Here is a 15,086-nt window from a genome sequence, read left to right as displayed (position 1 = left end):
ACAACATTTGAGGAAATAAGCTGAACAAAACAAAATTGTTAATCATGCATCTTTCACTGCCCATCAGCTATTTCTTCCACAAATCCATCTTGTCTGGACTTACTCTTCCATAATCCTACTACCAGAATTTGTAAGTAGCTTCAAAGAAATTGTAATCTTCTTGTAAGATTGTTTACAAAAGGAAATGTTTCTTCTTTCCCTGCTAATCTGGCATTTCCCTCCCAAATTATTATGGCAAACCCAGAAGACACATACCATTTCTCCCTGGGAGAGCTGTCAGATCCAACATGATACTCTCCTGTATGGCTGGAAATGGAATGCTCAACAGCATATGGAAAGATTTCAGCTTCCTAATGGCACTGGATGGGGCATCTTCCTCTACTTTTAGATCTTTACATACTACACCTCAAAATTTAACAGTTTTATACATAGAAAAAGCATTTCCTAGAACTTAAAATCAATTTTGAACTTTAGAGACCGTAAGAGGAGCATACCTGACTTCACAGGCAATGGATACAAAATTACTCCAGTGTGTAATATCCTTGAGATAAGGAGCTATTCTGCTTTATATTTGACAATTTTTAATCAGCATGGCTTTCTCCTTCATGACAACAATCCCAAAATTATACTAGAAAATCTATTCTAGAACTTCAAGTATCATATATTACAAATCACATGTATTCTTGAACATGTCATAAACTCATAAACAAAGGGAGTTTATAGCACTTCATTACATCAGGATATTGGATGGTCAAATCCAAGAAAAAATAGAGAACATGTGTATGAATGTTGTTTGCAGTTATGCATAAATATACAATAACACAGACAAAGCCTGTTTGCCTAGCAGATGGAAGCCTCACCATCACCTGGTAAGGACCACTGCTCCATAGAGATGTCCCACAGAGACATCCTCCCCCTGTTCAGTCAATCTTTCATCCTGTGCAGACCCAGCAAACCAGCTCTCCTACCCATCATGGTGATGCAGCACTAATAAGAGCAGCTGCCATGAGCACTGAGGGACAGCAGGGATGCGTCTAGGCAAAGGCTCTTTTTCCATTTACTCCCCAGATAAAATAATGGAACAACAGCACCAGGTAAGCACCTGATGCCTGTGGACCACTAGCAAGTTTTCCTCTGACCTGGGCGCAGGAACCACTGTTCACAATAGCCGGAAAATTCAGATGTGTTCTTCCATTTGCATCCTAAGAAACTTCTACAATTTGGAGGGGGTTTGGGTGCATTTTGTTTTGGGGTTTTCGTTTCATTTGATTGATTTTGTTATTTTTTCTTTTTTCCCAATGTACCTAAGTATGGAATCAAACACACCAACAAATTTACCAAGGAATAAAAAAAAAAAAAAAATCCATGGACCAGACTCCTATAAATATATTTTTGACTTATTTCTTTTTTAATCTGTACATAAAATAAATGCCGATTTAGAAAAAATTTCAGCAAGCAGAAACCCTTACTTTTGCTCTTGAAACCATATTCTGCAATCTGTCTTTAGCTGCCAGTGCTATATGGGAAAATCCCTGAAGAACTTTCATATACTGTTTGCGCAGGAAGGATAATGCCCTTAAATCCCTTGTAACCATAACATTGCAAATTTACTCAGCTAACCTGAGCACTAATCTACTGTAGGGATTATGTATGCGATTTATAGTCCTTCGTGAAGAGCTCTGGCATTTGCTGGAACATGTCTATGGAGCTGATGAAAAGTTGCTGAGAGGTATGACAGGGGAGGGAAAGGAAGGAAGGAAGAACTGTATTTTCAAAACTTCTTTCATGCAGGAAACAGTTTATTCACAGATCAGGTACACACACATCATTTATCCTAAGACAATGACAACGGAGGGAAATAAGGAATACCAGACTGCCTGTTTCTAGCCTGCTCTCATACGTAAATGTACCTAAGCTAAGGTTAGTCATATGTGTGTTAGAAGAAAAATAAGGACTGCCAGGCTACCAAAATAGCAAAGGCAGAAAGACAAGAAGCAACAGTTAGTGGCTAAATGCTGGTCTAATTGTAATCAGGAACATTGTCAAGTCAGAATATAAGTCAAAACTTTGCCTGGAAATATTTACGCTCTGTCCCCCAATAGCAGCTCTTCATTCTAGATAAAAATGCCTCCTACTAACTGATTTTACTCCTGCAGAACTAACACAGACATACAAATTAAGTTATATTTCACCTGAAGATCTTTTCTGATCTTTTATCAATTAAACAAAAGAACTAAGACTGCTTTCAGATCCTAAGTTTGCCATTATATATTCCCAGAAAACATTTTACCTGGAGCCTGAGAAGGAGTCAGAAGACACTGAACTTTTCTCCTATAGTACCATTTCCATTCAAAAAGCTTGTCTGACGTATAGCTGTGCTTTTTTCTGAATAAATTAGCATCAGCTATGGAAAACATAATTTTTTACTCAGATACTCAGAACTTGCAACTTTGCAACCTGAAGATGAACAACTACTCTAAATGGGTTAGTTCAGATCTTTCTAAAGCCAGCAGAGCAAGATGAAGCGAGATGAATTGTAATGCGGTCGGTCCCTCCCTGTGTCCTACAAGGCGAACAAAACTCCTACGGATTTTTAGTGCAGAAAGAATTGCACGGAATCACAGAATCACTAAGGTTGGAAAAAACCTCTAAGATCATCAAGTCCACCTCAAATGTATTTGAAACCAAGTCTATTACTGCTGCTGTTCAAATTACATTTGAAACCAGACTCAGCACAAAAGCTGAAAGGAAAAAAATGCATACTAATTGCTTTACAGAGATGACACTGTGCTCGAGCTCTAGATGCTCCCATATCATGGTCACACAACAAATATAAGAGCAAACCAACTGATTAAACAAAATTTGAAGAGAACTAAGGAGGGAAGTGTTAGCCAAAATTCAAAAGGTATTTGAATCTAGAAACACAACTGTATCAAATGAAATTCTGCCTAAAACAAGACAGAGTGGCATAAATGAGTATCATGAAAAAACAGAACAGAGAACTAAATGAAGAACGATTGCCTTCCCGAGATTATAAAAAAGTTACTAAAGGCTTCTTAAAATGTAATATGCCTTTCAAACAAGTAATTTCCCAAAAAGTATACTTGTATCTTGGAGAAAAACATAGTTTTAGTCCAAATACATAATTCCAATTCATAACTGGAGCCTGCTCCAGAGACACAAAATAGAGTAACTTTCTGCATCATGAAGAGCCAAGTCTGAATCACATACAATAATTTAATGCCAGGTTACTAGAGGGCTGCAGTGAACATGAACTCTGTTAGTAGGAGAGCTTGTGTTCTAGTCAGCAGTAACAATGAGCATGATTATCCTACTTCAGCTGGCAGGAGGTAGAAAATTAGAAAAGACAAGATGGGAAAGGAAGAAGGAAACGAGTAAATCTGCCGAATACCTTTCAGTTCGCAAAACACCAGTTAAGATGAATGACTGTGTGCAGCATGTTGTATTACCAAGAAGAAAGTCTACAGATTTGCCAAACGCTTCTCAGAGATTACAGATCAGGAAGTTGTCTTCAGTTCTTAGATGTGCAAAACCTTTAAAGTTAACACAGGGGAGCAAGCAGCTCGGATCATTGTTGAAAAAAAAAAACAACCCTATAGGATAATTTAAAAGACAGTGGACTGTAGTGTCTTCAAAAAATCAGTTTAGTCATGGTTAAATGATTTTCATCCATTCAAACGTGTTATACAGACAGCTGAGGATTTCTTCTGTTGCTACAGGAATAACGTTGCCTGGTACACAGCTCTCATCCAGCTTCTCACCCAGGAAGCTGAAGTCCCAGAGGGACACAAAACCAGGTAAGTAGAATAACAACTAGCACACCACTCCTGTCAATGTGCCTTAGAGCCGGGTTACCAACATTGTGTTGATTCCCAGGTCTAGAAAATAAACAGGGACCACACAGAACTGTCTGTCCCTACCACAGCTCAGCCAATGACCCAGCCTAAGACAGTATCTGCCCTAAATTTATTCTGTTCTTAAGCAAAACGACATAATGCTAAATTTTCAGGATCTGCAAGCTGAGGAATGATGTTCTGACTGCCATTTCACAGCCCACCAGTCTACACAGATAGGGCTGCGCCAACGCAGGCTACTCTGGCGTCCTGCACCCCCTCACCCTTCAAACCAAACAACTTGTTTTGGGGCTGACCCTCCAACCCATTCAAATGCAGAAGTTTCTATATGCATTGCCACACATGAATAATATCGTTCCTTCTGTACCACTCAAGCTGCAGAAGCAAGAACACAGTGTCTATCTGCCATGAAGGTTAATTTAAAATATTAATGACAGTTATTGATCAACTTTTCTGAAAATATTCTTTATTTCCTGCTTATATAAATATTGGCAGACAGAATGGGATGTGCTTTAAACAGATTAAGTACTTAACCCACAACTGTGTATATGAAGTCAGCAATCCCATCATCCAATTAACTGAAAGCCAGTTTCAGATAAAAACACACTTAAAATTAGTTATGATGAAAACCAAAAGTTCACATGCCCTGACTGCAGTAAGTGCAACATTCTCCATACAAAACCAAAAATCAAGTACCATTACAAAACCAAAAAAAAAAAAAAGCCAAAGATTTTATATAAGTAAAAGTACTACAAAAAGCAACATAACGTGCACCAGCATCTCTTCAGAGAGACAAACGGAGCAAGACTTTTTCTCTCTGGATACAAAGACAATCGCACTAAGGAAACATCTGTGCGCTCAGCATATGCAAAGACACAGGGGAAAAAAAGAGATTCAGAACTTTTGCAATCACATCAGAATTACACGGAATCAAAGTAAAAGGGTGAGAATCTAACCCCACGCAGCTAAAATAACACAATTTTTGTGGAAACTTAGGAAAGTAGTTGAACTATTTTAAATGTCTAAGACAGTAATGCTGAAACCAATTCCACTTTGTCTTCGCCCCACAAGATGTTCGGGTGAGAAAATCCTAAGAAAGAGGGCAAGGGATCCCACAGACAAGAATAAGGTCAACACACTCCACCCAGTCTCAAGCATGTTCCTTCAAGCTGCTCAGCAGCATCCAGATGTAGCCACTTTTGCACAAAAGCCATCACTCTGAGTTAGTGGTCTAAGAAACAATCCAAAAACATATGTTAAAGTCCAAGTCCAAAAAAGCCACATTGCTTTGTTACGTGTGCGTGCAAGCAAGGACGCATTTGTTCATAACCTGTTAAAACGGCAAACTAGGTCAATTGCTTTGGTTTAAAAACAGCTTCTGCAACCCAATTTTAAAGTTACAGAACACAGCACTAACTTAAAACTCATGAATGCTGAAGATGGGGATTGGATTTTCTTGGTCTTCTTACACCATAAATTAGCATGATGGAACAGAGTGTTAGAAAACTCAATTGTTCCAGTCCAAAAATTAATTTGTAGCTTTACTTCTGTATCGTGTCTGTACTTTTCAGTGCATTTCAACATCCAGTGTTCTGCAATTTCTGCAAAAATCTCTCAATTTCATAAGAATACATTTTTTGGTATTGACCATCTGACTATACATGTTATTAATATTCCTTAAAACCCCCACATTTTCTACATGACCTTTTTATAAAAAGGCAAGCGGCCTTTCCCACCTCATTTTGAATGTCCCATGGGAACCAGTATTCAGTTAGAGAACGCAATAGCAGATCATTTGCAACAGCATAGTTTCAATCTTTTTCCATGCTACAAAAAAAAAGTTAACAACATAGACATGGTATTTTCAGTCACTTTCCTTAAGAGAATAAAATAACTATGGCATGTCAAGCAGTGCTTTCCCTTTAAAATCTGTAACTGACATCAGTTAATTTGAAAACAAACCAAAAAACACCCTGCAAAACAAACAATCCCATTGCTTTGGTCATCAACTGCCTTTGTCAAAATCTACACTTTCAACAGTGTCTCAGCCCACATTCCTACATTTAGGATGATAATCCAAGAAAAATATTTACATTTCTTGTACACCCCCAGCAGAACTCAGGTCCAAATCGCGTTGGGAAAGGTTCAGACTGAACCTTTATCGCTTAAATAAAGGACAGATATTCTTGATGCCCTAACACTAGGCTGTTTCATCAAGACCGTGACTGAGCTGAAATAAAGAGCTCAGATCTGAGATACAAGGCTGAGAAGCCACATATTGAACACAGCCTTCATCTAATTGAAAGACCAGTCAGAGGCTGGTCCTCAGGGTGCACAGAGACTCACTGTTAATCACATTAGCCCAAACAGCTCATGTTTCCTGCAGGTGGCCAGGCTACCAAAACTGCAGAAGCTGGAGGAAAAAGAAAAAAAACAAAACAACCCACATAGATCTAACAAAGAGACATTCCTGGGTTTCAAGGGAATTTACTTCCCCATCAATTACAGGGAAAAACAAAAAACCCAGGAGCCAGCCCTTCAAATTGCCTAATTTTTTTTATTTTTCTTTTTAATATATATGGATTGCAGAAACTCTTCTTTGGATCATAGAAGATACAGCAGGAAGTTTCTCAGCTCCAACAAAAGCCAAGTACAGTATCCCCCTAAATAACTTATACTTTTACAGATCTAATATCTACATATAATCAATATACAGGGCTATCAAATAAACAGCATAAGGACTCTCCATCCTAGCTGTGTTATTCATCAGAACACAGGAGTAATAAAAGGGCCAAACGAATACCATAAACAGTAAGATCTCCAAACAACAGGACTCTTAAAATTATGAACATAAGACAACAGACCATATCATATGTCTGTGCAAGTAGCTTCACAGATTCAGCAGAGTAATGCTGATTCATACTGGTCAGAGGTGTAGCTCAATTCCTTATTTCTTTAACTATTTTTGTAACAGCCAGCTCAAGCCAGTGAACCGTTACAATCCTAAAGGCTAAGCAAGATGATACCTTTAACTGTACTAGAATCAGGCAATTTAAAAAAAAAAAAAAACTTTGATGCAAAACAAAGTGATTAGTGCTTCTTTCTCAGAAGTCTCAAAGTTTCAGTGGTTGCAATGCAGCATCCTCACTGGAACCAAATAGATGTTATTGCAAGAGAGACCACTATTTAAACAAAGACATTTGTTCTTCCTCTCCTCATGATGCTATCTTATCACAGTCCAAGTGTTTTATATCAGCACACTGAAATTATGTGTAATGAACAAGGATGTTCAAGATAAATTCTAAGACTTACAAAGCAAATACTTCCTTTCTCTGTAAACAATATGACTGAACCCACTTCTTGAAGAAATCAAGCTATATTTATATTCACCCTCTTGAAATGCTACAGGCAGCCATAGAAGGATAAGTTTATAATAAATTGCTATATTTGGAAACCTTTGTTGCTAAGCATCTTCTAACATTCAGTACAGTTTATACCATTCATATCCCTGCTACATAATTAACATTTCGTATGTTTTTCCAAAAAAAAGTGCAGTACTTATCTTTGTTGTTAAATTAAAACCATTACAATTTTTTAGGGAATTAATAAAAGACGGTGTGGCCAATTAATTAAAGCAGACGCAACAAGATCTCAGTGGCATGCAAACACTGACATTATATGCAAGGATATGGCAGAGTCTATCTTCTAGACACTGCCTCTGTTTGAGATAAAACAAATCAGAAGGCAGCTGTTCACACTAAAAGGTAGTCTACTAAATAATTTAGGACACAGTAGACCTCTCCCAGTCTTAAGAATACGACTCTCTCAGCTGCACACATAACTAAGTCCTTTTCTTGTCAAGAATTCTGTGCGTGTGAATCCCTCAGAGGGTATTCAACTCCTCAAGAGTCTACCACGAGGAGCCCGTTGCAAGCTCACGTCCACAGGACGTGGTCCAGTGCCCATCAAGGTATTTGCATGTGAGGGGGGATACGTGTACTCTGTGCAACAGTTAAGACTGAGATAGATACACGTACAGAGCTGATGTCTGTCACCCTGTTATCAACTCTTGCAACAATACTGTAAGCTTCATGATACCTAGCATTTTTCCCATAAAGTCACAAAGTTTTGTGGTTTCATTTTGTGGGAAGCTAGCACTGTATCTTTAGTAGAGGAAAAGAAGGTATTGGAAGAAAAATCCACTAATATTTCAAAAATTCAGCAGATCAAATAAAAAACCACTCTTAACTGATTATTATATCCATCTATATATAAATACTTCACAAGTGTTTGGTCATAATACCCTGTTTGGAAAAGTCCAGGGCACACTGCACAGATTCTCCAGGTTTCTTGTCCACCTTTCCTCTCCTTGCCCATTCCAGCATACACAACACTGCAATTCCCTACACACCATATATACAGGGGCCTAGAAATATTCAGCGCAAGCTGAACATTAAAGGCTCCTAAAAATTCTTAATGACTTCCATGAAAATGCACAGAGTTGCTGAACAGAACAGAAAACTTGCCTGTCTGACCCCAGAAGCACCACTAGGCAATTCTTGCACCGGAGAACAAACAACTACGGCCAAGAAAACAGTTGGAATATGTTTAACTCTACAATAGCTATTTACTTTTCATTAACACATGTTCTTCAGAATTATACAGAAGACAAACATCAAAGCTTTTATAATAAAGTATCTTAGGAAACCTAACTATAGATGCAAAAGTGAAAGGTTTGCCTATCATAGCCCTACAATTACTACATTTACCATGTTACATTAATTACCACAACCTTGGTTTATATAAGCAGTATATACACAATATTATACAAGTGTTAAAAAAAGAGTTGAAATATAAAGATAAGGAAGGATGAATCCTTTGGAAATTATCTAAACTTTGTATTAAGAATATAAACACATTTAGCTTGTAAACTTTCAGGGTTTCCAGCCACAAATGAAGTATCTAAAGATATAAATGGGGTAACCAGGACTCAAGAGTCTCCCAAAGACCAATACTGCAATACAATTAGCAAGCAACAATAATCTTTTACCAAAAACTGAACATGTATTTCTGAGTTCAGAATTCCTGCTTTTAAATTAGTTTCCATGCTTCACCGGTACTTACATACACATCATGTGTGAAAGTGGCACTAGTAACCTTAAAATCTGTGAAAGAACTCTTAACTCAGATATTGCCTGAATATTAAGCATTTTGGTTATTCAGAAATGCACACCAGCAGTCTTAACTATATGTTTATATCATGTTTTATGTTGTAATATATATGAAATATTATGTTCAATTCTGAGCCCTACATTACCAAAAGGTTATTGACAAACTGGAGGGAGTTCAGAGAAAATCAACAGAATTTCTCAGAAGGCAGGAAGGACTTATTTATGAGGAAAGATTAAAAGAGCTAAATATTTATAGTTCAGCTCAGTAATGAATGAGGAGGTAGGGGACATGAGAACAGCCTAGAGATAGCTGAAGGGTGTAAACACTAAGGAGGGAGAGTGAACGTGTTATACAAGGATGTAAATAGAAATAATGGGATAAAACTAAACAAGGAAAACTTAGGCTGAGTATCAGAAAGCATTCCTGGACAGCAAGCTATCTTGGCCCACGGCACAGTTTCTGAAGTGAAGCAATAGAAGCCCATTGCTTGGAACAACAAACAAGACTAGACAAAACAGTGGAAAATTTGCCATATGGAATAACCTTGCTCTGCTGAGGAGAAATATTACCTCATAAAAGCTAGTCTTTACTAAGTTTAACTCCAGTGAAATTAGTAATATTTTATAAGGTGTTGAAAATTTAATATAAAAAATAAATATCAAGGGCTTAATCAGAAAAAAGAATCCAACTAAGAACGTTCCTGAACCACGAGCAACTTAAATTCAGTTTATGTAATACTTCCACCAAATCATGCTTCTTCAACTCTTTGAAAAAGAAAAATACATGTGGACTGCAAAGAGTTAACAGCGCTGGACTGTATTCTCCCCAGCAGAGGTCACTCCAAGTTAACAAATGACAAGGAAATTTAACAGCATGGATTCAAACTTCAGGAAAGAAGATCAACAGAAAGGAGACATCCTCCTTCCCTCATTCCCAGCACTGGCTTTGGATGCAAAGCGCCCTGATAACAGCGTGTCCTGCAATCAGTCTCAGGTAGATGCCAGAAGTTTTGGACCTATATAACAGGTAATGTTCAATTTACACAACATTCAAAATTTGTTTTCTAAAAGGCCCTCACAAAGTGGGTAAATATTGCGTATTTGCAGCTGGACTGTGAAGTGACCGGAATCGATGTGCACATGCACAAGTAAAGCCTAGGCTGGATCATGTTTGGAATTGAAACCACAACACTTTTCACTGAAATTTTTAGATTATATTAGTTAAGTATTTACTATGTGAGGACTGTGACACAGGCAGACTGACAGGCTTCCAAAAACACACAGGAAGGAAAATAAAAAGGGAGTTTATCTTTTTTGTTGTTGTTTGTAAATATTTGTTTTAAAAAGAATGTTTGCTAACTTAGAGCTTAAAATACAACCAAAGCCACCAGAAGAGCACTATAAAAAGAACAGTCTGTGTCCATACATATGTTTTTCTTCTTGATCCATACAAAAGTCCACAAATTCATAGTTGGGAACTATCCCTTAAAAATTCTGGAAACCAGCAAGTAAAAACCTTGCTGTTCCAGGTGCCATCACCCCTAATAAAACTTCTATCATCTTCATAGTTAATTCTGATGCAAGAATTAACCGTGCACTGTGCCACTGCCAGAGGAAGCTGTCCCAGTGCCAAAGGAAATAAAAGTAACCAGCACATACAGCAAACATGTATTTGCCAACTACAAGGGAGCAAACATGCGTAAGCAGAGCTCAAGAGTCGTATTTTGACTAGACTGTTTTAAAAGGCTGCTCATGGGTAGATTTAAGGTCCAACACTTAAACCGCGCAGACGCATTCTAGCAAAATGCAAGAATTGATAGAGCGTACTTTTAATACTTCATCCAATGAAAACAGATGTGAACTTATGTTTAAGTATTCCCTGGAACATACTGAACCCTGGCTGTATGATGCATGGATAAGTCTCCAGGGCTATGCCTGTACCGGAGGCCAAGGGACACTCCAGCCCACAGCTCAGGGTGTGCTCTCCAGCTTTCCCAGCTCCACTGCACGACCTGACCCAGGCGCATACAGTCCCCTAGCCCCTGTCACAAGCTCCTCATCTGCAGGCAAATGAAATACAGGCACAAAATACAGAAGGGAGCCACAGTAAACACCACTCAGGCCCACAGTCTCAACATCCTGGGAACCAGGACCTGCAGGACAAGCTGTCTAGCCTGATTGACTTGGGATTTTTGTACGGAAGGGGTAGACTCTAGACTAGAAAAGCTCTTGGGTATATGTCAGTTAACTCACTAAACCGTTGGTAAACTGAGAGACAGCTCGCTATCTAATATGCTGGAAATGGCACAGGGTATTCCCCAGTGTTATAAATCTTAACATTGGATTTTAAAATCTACTAATACTCAAAAATTTCTGATCTGCCCAGGAGCAGACTGGGGTACCTCATATTCCATGCTTGGCTATGTTTTATTTGACACAAAAATCTATTAAATCTTACTGTTTTGAAAGCTATTAGTGCAGACTGTGGATTTTTATTTTTTCAAACAAAATAAAGAGACTAACAATAAAGTTAAGATCCTAAATAAGATACACAAAGCCTTACCTGCTTCCTTGCACAAGGCTGCTAAGTCTGCACCCACATAACCATGTGCGCTATCAGCCAGTTGCGTCAACTCCGCTGCTGTGAGGGAATGGGGAACTTTCTTGAGAAGCTTTTGGAGTATGTCCAGACGGTCTTGGACATTAGGAATTCCTATTTCTATCTCTTTATCAAAACGCCCAGGTCTGCGCAGCGCTGCATCCAATGCATGAGGACGATTAGTGGCCCCAAGTACCAAGAGTTGCCCTTCACTGCCCTCCTGATGAAGGCATCAAACAATGCAAAATATTAATTTTAAAATACAGTCAAACGTCTTGCAGCTTATAAACATACTTCTTGCTTATTTTTCCCAACTATTACACACACTAAAATCCTGATACTAGCTCTAAAGGAACAAAGCAAACTTTTCAGAATATATAGCCCGCAAGTGATCCCATCCTACCTATCCCTAATTGCAATTTAGCAATACTATGGGCTGCACACACATACAGATAATACAAGAGAAACTTTACTCCAAGATGACCTCATCCTCGTGTCTCCCACTCTAACCCCCAGGAACCTGCTTTCCCATATCAGAAAAGTAAGCACCAAGGAAAGAAAAAGAAGTGTTTAAGCTAAAAGGCAGTGTTGGCAGAAGAACAAAAAGGTGTCAATAGACCTTGAATAAACAAGGTTGGGAAACAAATCATTTAAGGTATCAAAACCAGCAGAGGCAGGAGGTTATAAAGCTTCCTGTAGGTTCAGTAGGAAAAGCAAGGTCAAAAATCCTAACCAAATTCCTCAGGCTCTACTTTTTCCACTTTCAGAGTGAGGCAAAATCAGCTAAGAGGTCTCTTGCAGTGCCATTCTCTTTTTGTGAACAAAGCACTTTCTCCAGGAAGAATATCCATCAGCCTTTGCCATTAGAAAGTATGTTCTGCCTGTGAACAACTCCAGACTGGGCAACTCAAACAATCATGCAGGAAAATAATGAGAAATAACGCAACCTACGTACATATCACCAGAAGTATTTTGATGACTTTGATTTCAAAGCAATTAAAAATACCTGGCTTAGTTCAATGATGGACTTTCAGTAGAATTTCAGTTTTATGTCTAAAACTGCAACAGTGGGAGAAGGCAAAGGAAAAACAGTGAATGGAAGAAAACTTGCTTTCTTTTAATCTCACTTATCAGGACACATTCCCCTCCTATGTCTTCTGCCTAGCATCCAATAAAGCATTAGATTACTATACAAAGTTACACCTAAGCCTATTTTCTTTTCCCCCAGAATGATGCATCTATAATTGGATGCATTATAGAAGCAAAATTATTTTTTTTCAGCTAGCCCCCATACACATTAATTGTCTCAATGCAGTCTACTTACTGAGCCAATGCCATCCATTAATGTCAGCAATGAAGCAACAACTCTCTTTTCAACTTCATTCTGAGCCCCTTCTCTCTTTGGACAGAGTGCATCCAACTCATCTATAAATATAATGGAGGGGCGACTGGAAAAAAGAAGGGAAAAAAAAGTTAAGGTGCTCAGGAAGATTTAAATCACCAAGGCAGAGAAGGGCAAAGCTGTTTATGGAAAACATCCAGTTCCTACAAAAATTAGTAAGAATTCCACTCCTTTAGGCAACTGGAAGTTTCAACCTTGAATATAGTGTTACTTAAAGAGGTAACTAAAATGACTAATGTATTAGACAACTAATACCTTTAAGATGACCTACCAATCCACTTTTCTATGACTCTCTCCCAAAGACGCAACACTAAATATACCGATTTCATGAGTAAAAGGTCAGCGTTTTACTTGCCACTTTACAAATACAGTATGCGATAGTCTTTTGCTCATGCATTATGAACACCAATCATTGGGAAGTCTAAAGTCTGCTTTAACCAGGTCTAACAAATTTGGGCAGAATGCCACCCTAATCCAGAGGCATGCTATATCCAGTACCAACACTAGCTCATTTAGAGCTGGCTTCCATGTCTCAGCACAGTACTACATTGGCCTCCAAAGATAAAACTAGACAGAAAAATTTGGATCCAGGTGAAGCTCTGGCTCATGCTTCCATCTGTTGAAAAAAGCGTACAATACACTAACGATACAGATTGAGCGATTTGGCACCATCTGTAACAGTCCCTTAAAAAGGGTAGTGTCCAAAAGCATTTAATAGGCATACTAGAATTTCACTGCTTTCCTTCTAGCTAAGCTCTATATAAACAAATTTATTTCCTTTTAAAAACCACTGCAGGAAAAAATTACAATTCAAAGATTCTTGCAAATATTTTTCTTTTAAGAACATTAACGCTGGAACCAATACCGCAAATAAGTGAGCGCAAATAAAATTGTCCAAAATAACATACCGCAGAGAAGCTTCAGCAAATATCTGACGTAATCTTGATTCAGACTCCCCATAAAACCTATAATAATTAAAATATTTTAATAAAAAACATTTTTTGGTCTTTTCCAGGCAACTTGGAAAGTTACTGCTTGTGTGTTCCAAAAAGCCACAGCGCACCCTTTCAAAGTCCCAAAGTATATGCAAATCTACAATAATCTTTATTTCCACAAGAACCAGAAATTAAGGTAAAATGGGGCACAGGCAAAGATATAACGATCTCCTAACTAGAAAAAAAGATTAAAGGGAAAAGCTTATCTCTTCTGTGTTAGAAACAATTTTATCTATATTTTTAATGAACAAAAAAAATTTAGTTCCTTAGAGACACTAATCTGTGCAGTGTCATCTTAATTTCAAATATGCTTTAACAAGTCATTCTTCTTGTTGCAGAACTAACTAACATGCAATTGCGATGCAGTTTTAGTCCCTTATTTAATTTAGTCCATGCCTTACACAAATTTCTTGGCCAAATCCAATGAAACATAAGCCCTACTTGACAGAACCCTTTCCCGTTTGTTTTTGACTCTCTCGGGCAGATAGCCCATAGACAATTCTACATCTACATCTATCCACAATGGATAGATGCCAGGACAGATTTTGGGCTAATGTATTTATAAAATTAATGAAAATAAATTGGGTGGACTTACTTGCTTATTATTTCAGGACCGTTAATAACGGTGACATGAGCGCCAACCTCATTTGCAATGGCTTTGGCAATCATAGTCTTCCCAGTGCCTGGTGGGCCATATAGTAGCACTCCTCTAGGAGGAGGAATTCCTTTAAACATGCACACAAATAGAGAAGAAAGTTATTTGTGATAAATGCTGGACTGAACAACCTGCACTTAGACATTTCAGTGTCGCAGTTATTACTGATTATAACTTGACCTCAGCATTAACTTCTTTAACAAACATATCATTTTGATAAAATTGTAGGCTTTCAGTGGGAAGAGCACTCCTATATGGGACATACATCTACATTTTTTACTTTTAAAGTCCAAATGATTCTGATTAAATAGCAGCTATTTAAATCGTTATATTTTTCAGTAGTTCAACATTATAATTGTCCCTATGCATTGTGGGGGTTTTTTCCAAAA

General features: G+C 38.0%; 1 protein-coding gene across 1 annotated transcript in view; it reads right to left on the bottom strand.

Moving 5' to 3' along the window:
• Positions 1–15,086, bottom strand: part of AFG2A (AFG2 AAA ATPase homolog A) — a 202,018-nt gene that overhangs the window by 177,888 nt on the left and 9,044 nt on the right. Inside the window, 4 exon segments of the mRNA XM_059826729.1 lie at positions 11,610–11,865; positions 12,970–13,093; positions 13,956–14,012; positions 14,638–14,767. Coding sequence (XP_059682712.1) covers positions 11,610–11,865; positions 12,970–13,093; positions 13,956–14,012; positions 14,638–14,767 — 567 coding nt within the window.

This window comes from Gavia stellata, chromosome 19 (genome assembly GCF_030936135.1).
Source record: "Gavia stellata isolate bGavSte3 chromosome 19, bGavSte3.hap2, whole genome shotgun sequence".
Taxonomy (NCBI): Eukaryota; Metazoa; Chordata; class Aves; order Gaviiformes; family Gaviidae; genus Gavia; species Gavia stellata.
This window is presented reverse-complemented; position numbering and strand designations above follow the sequence as displayed.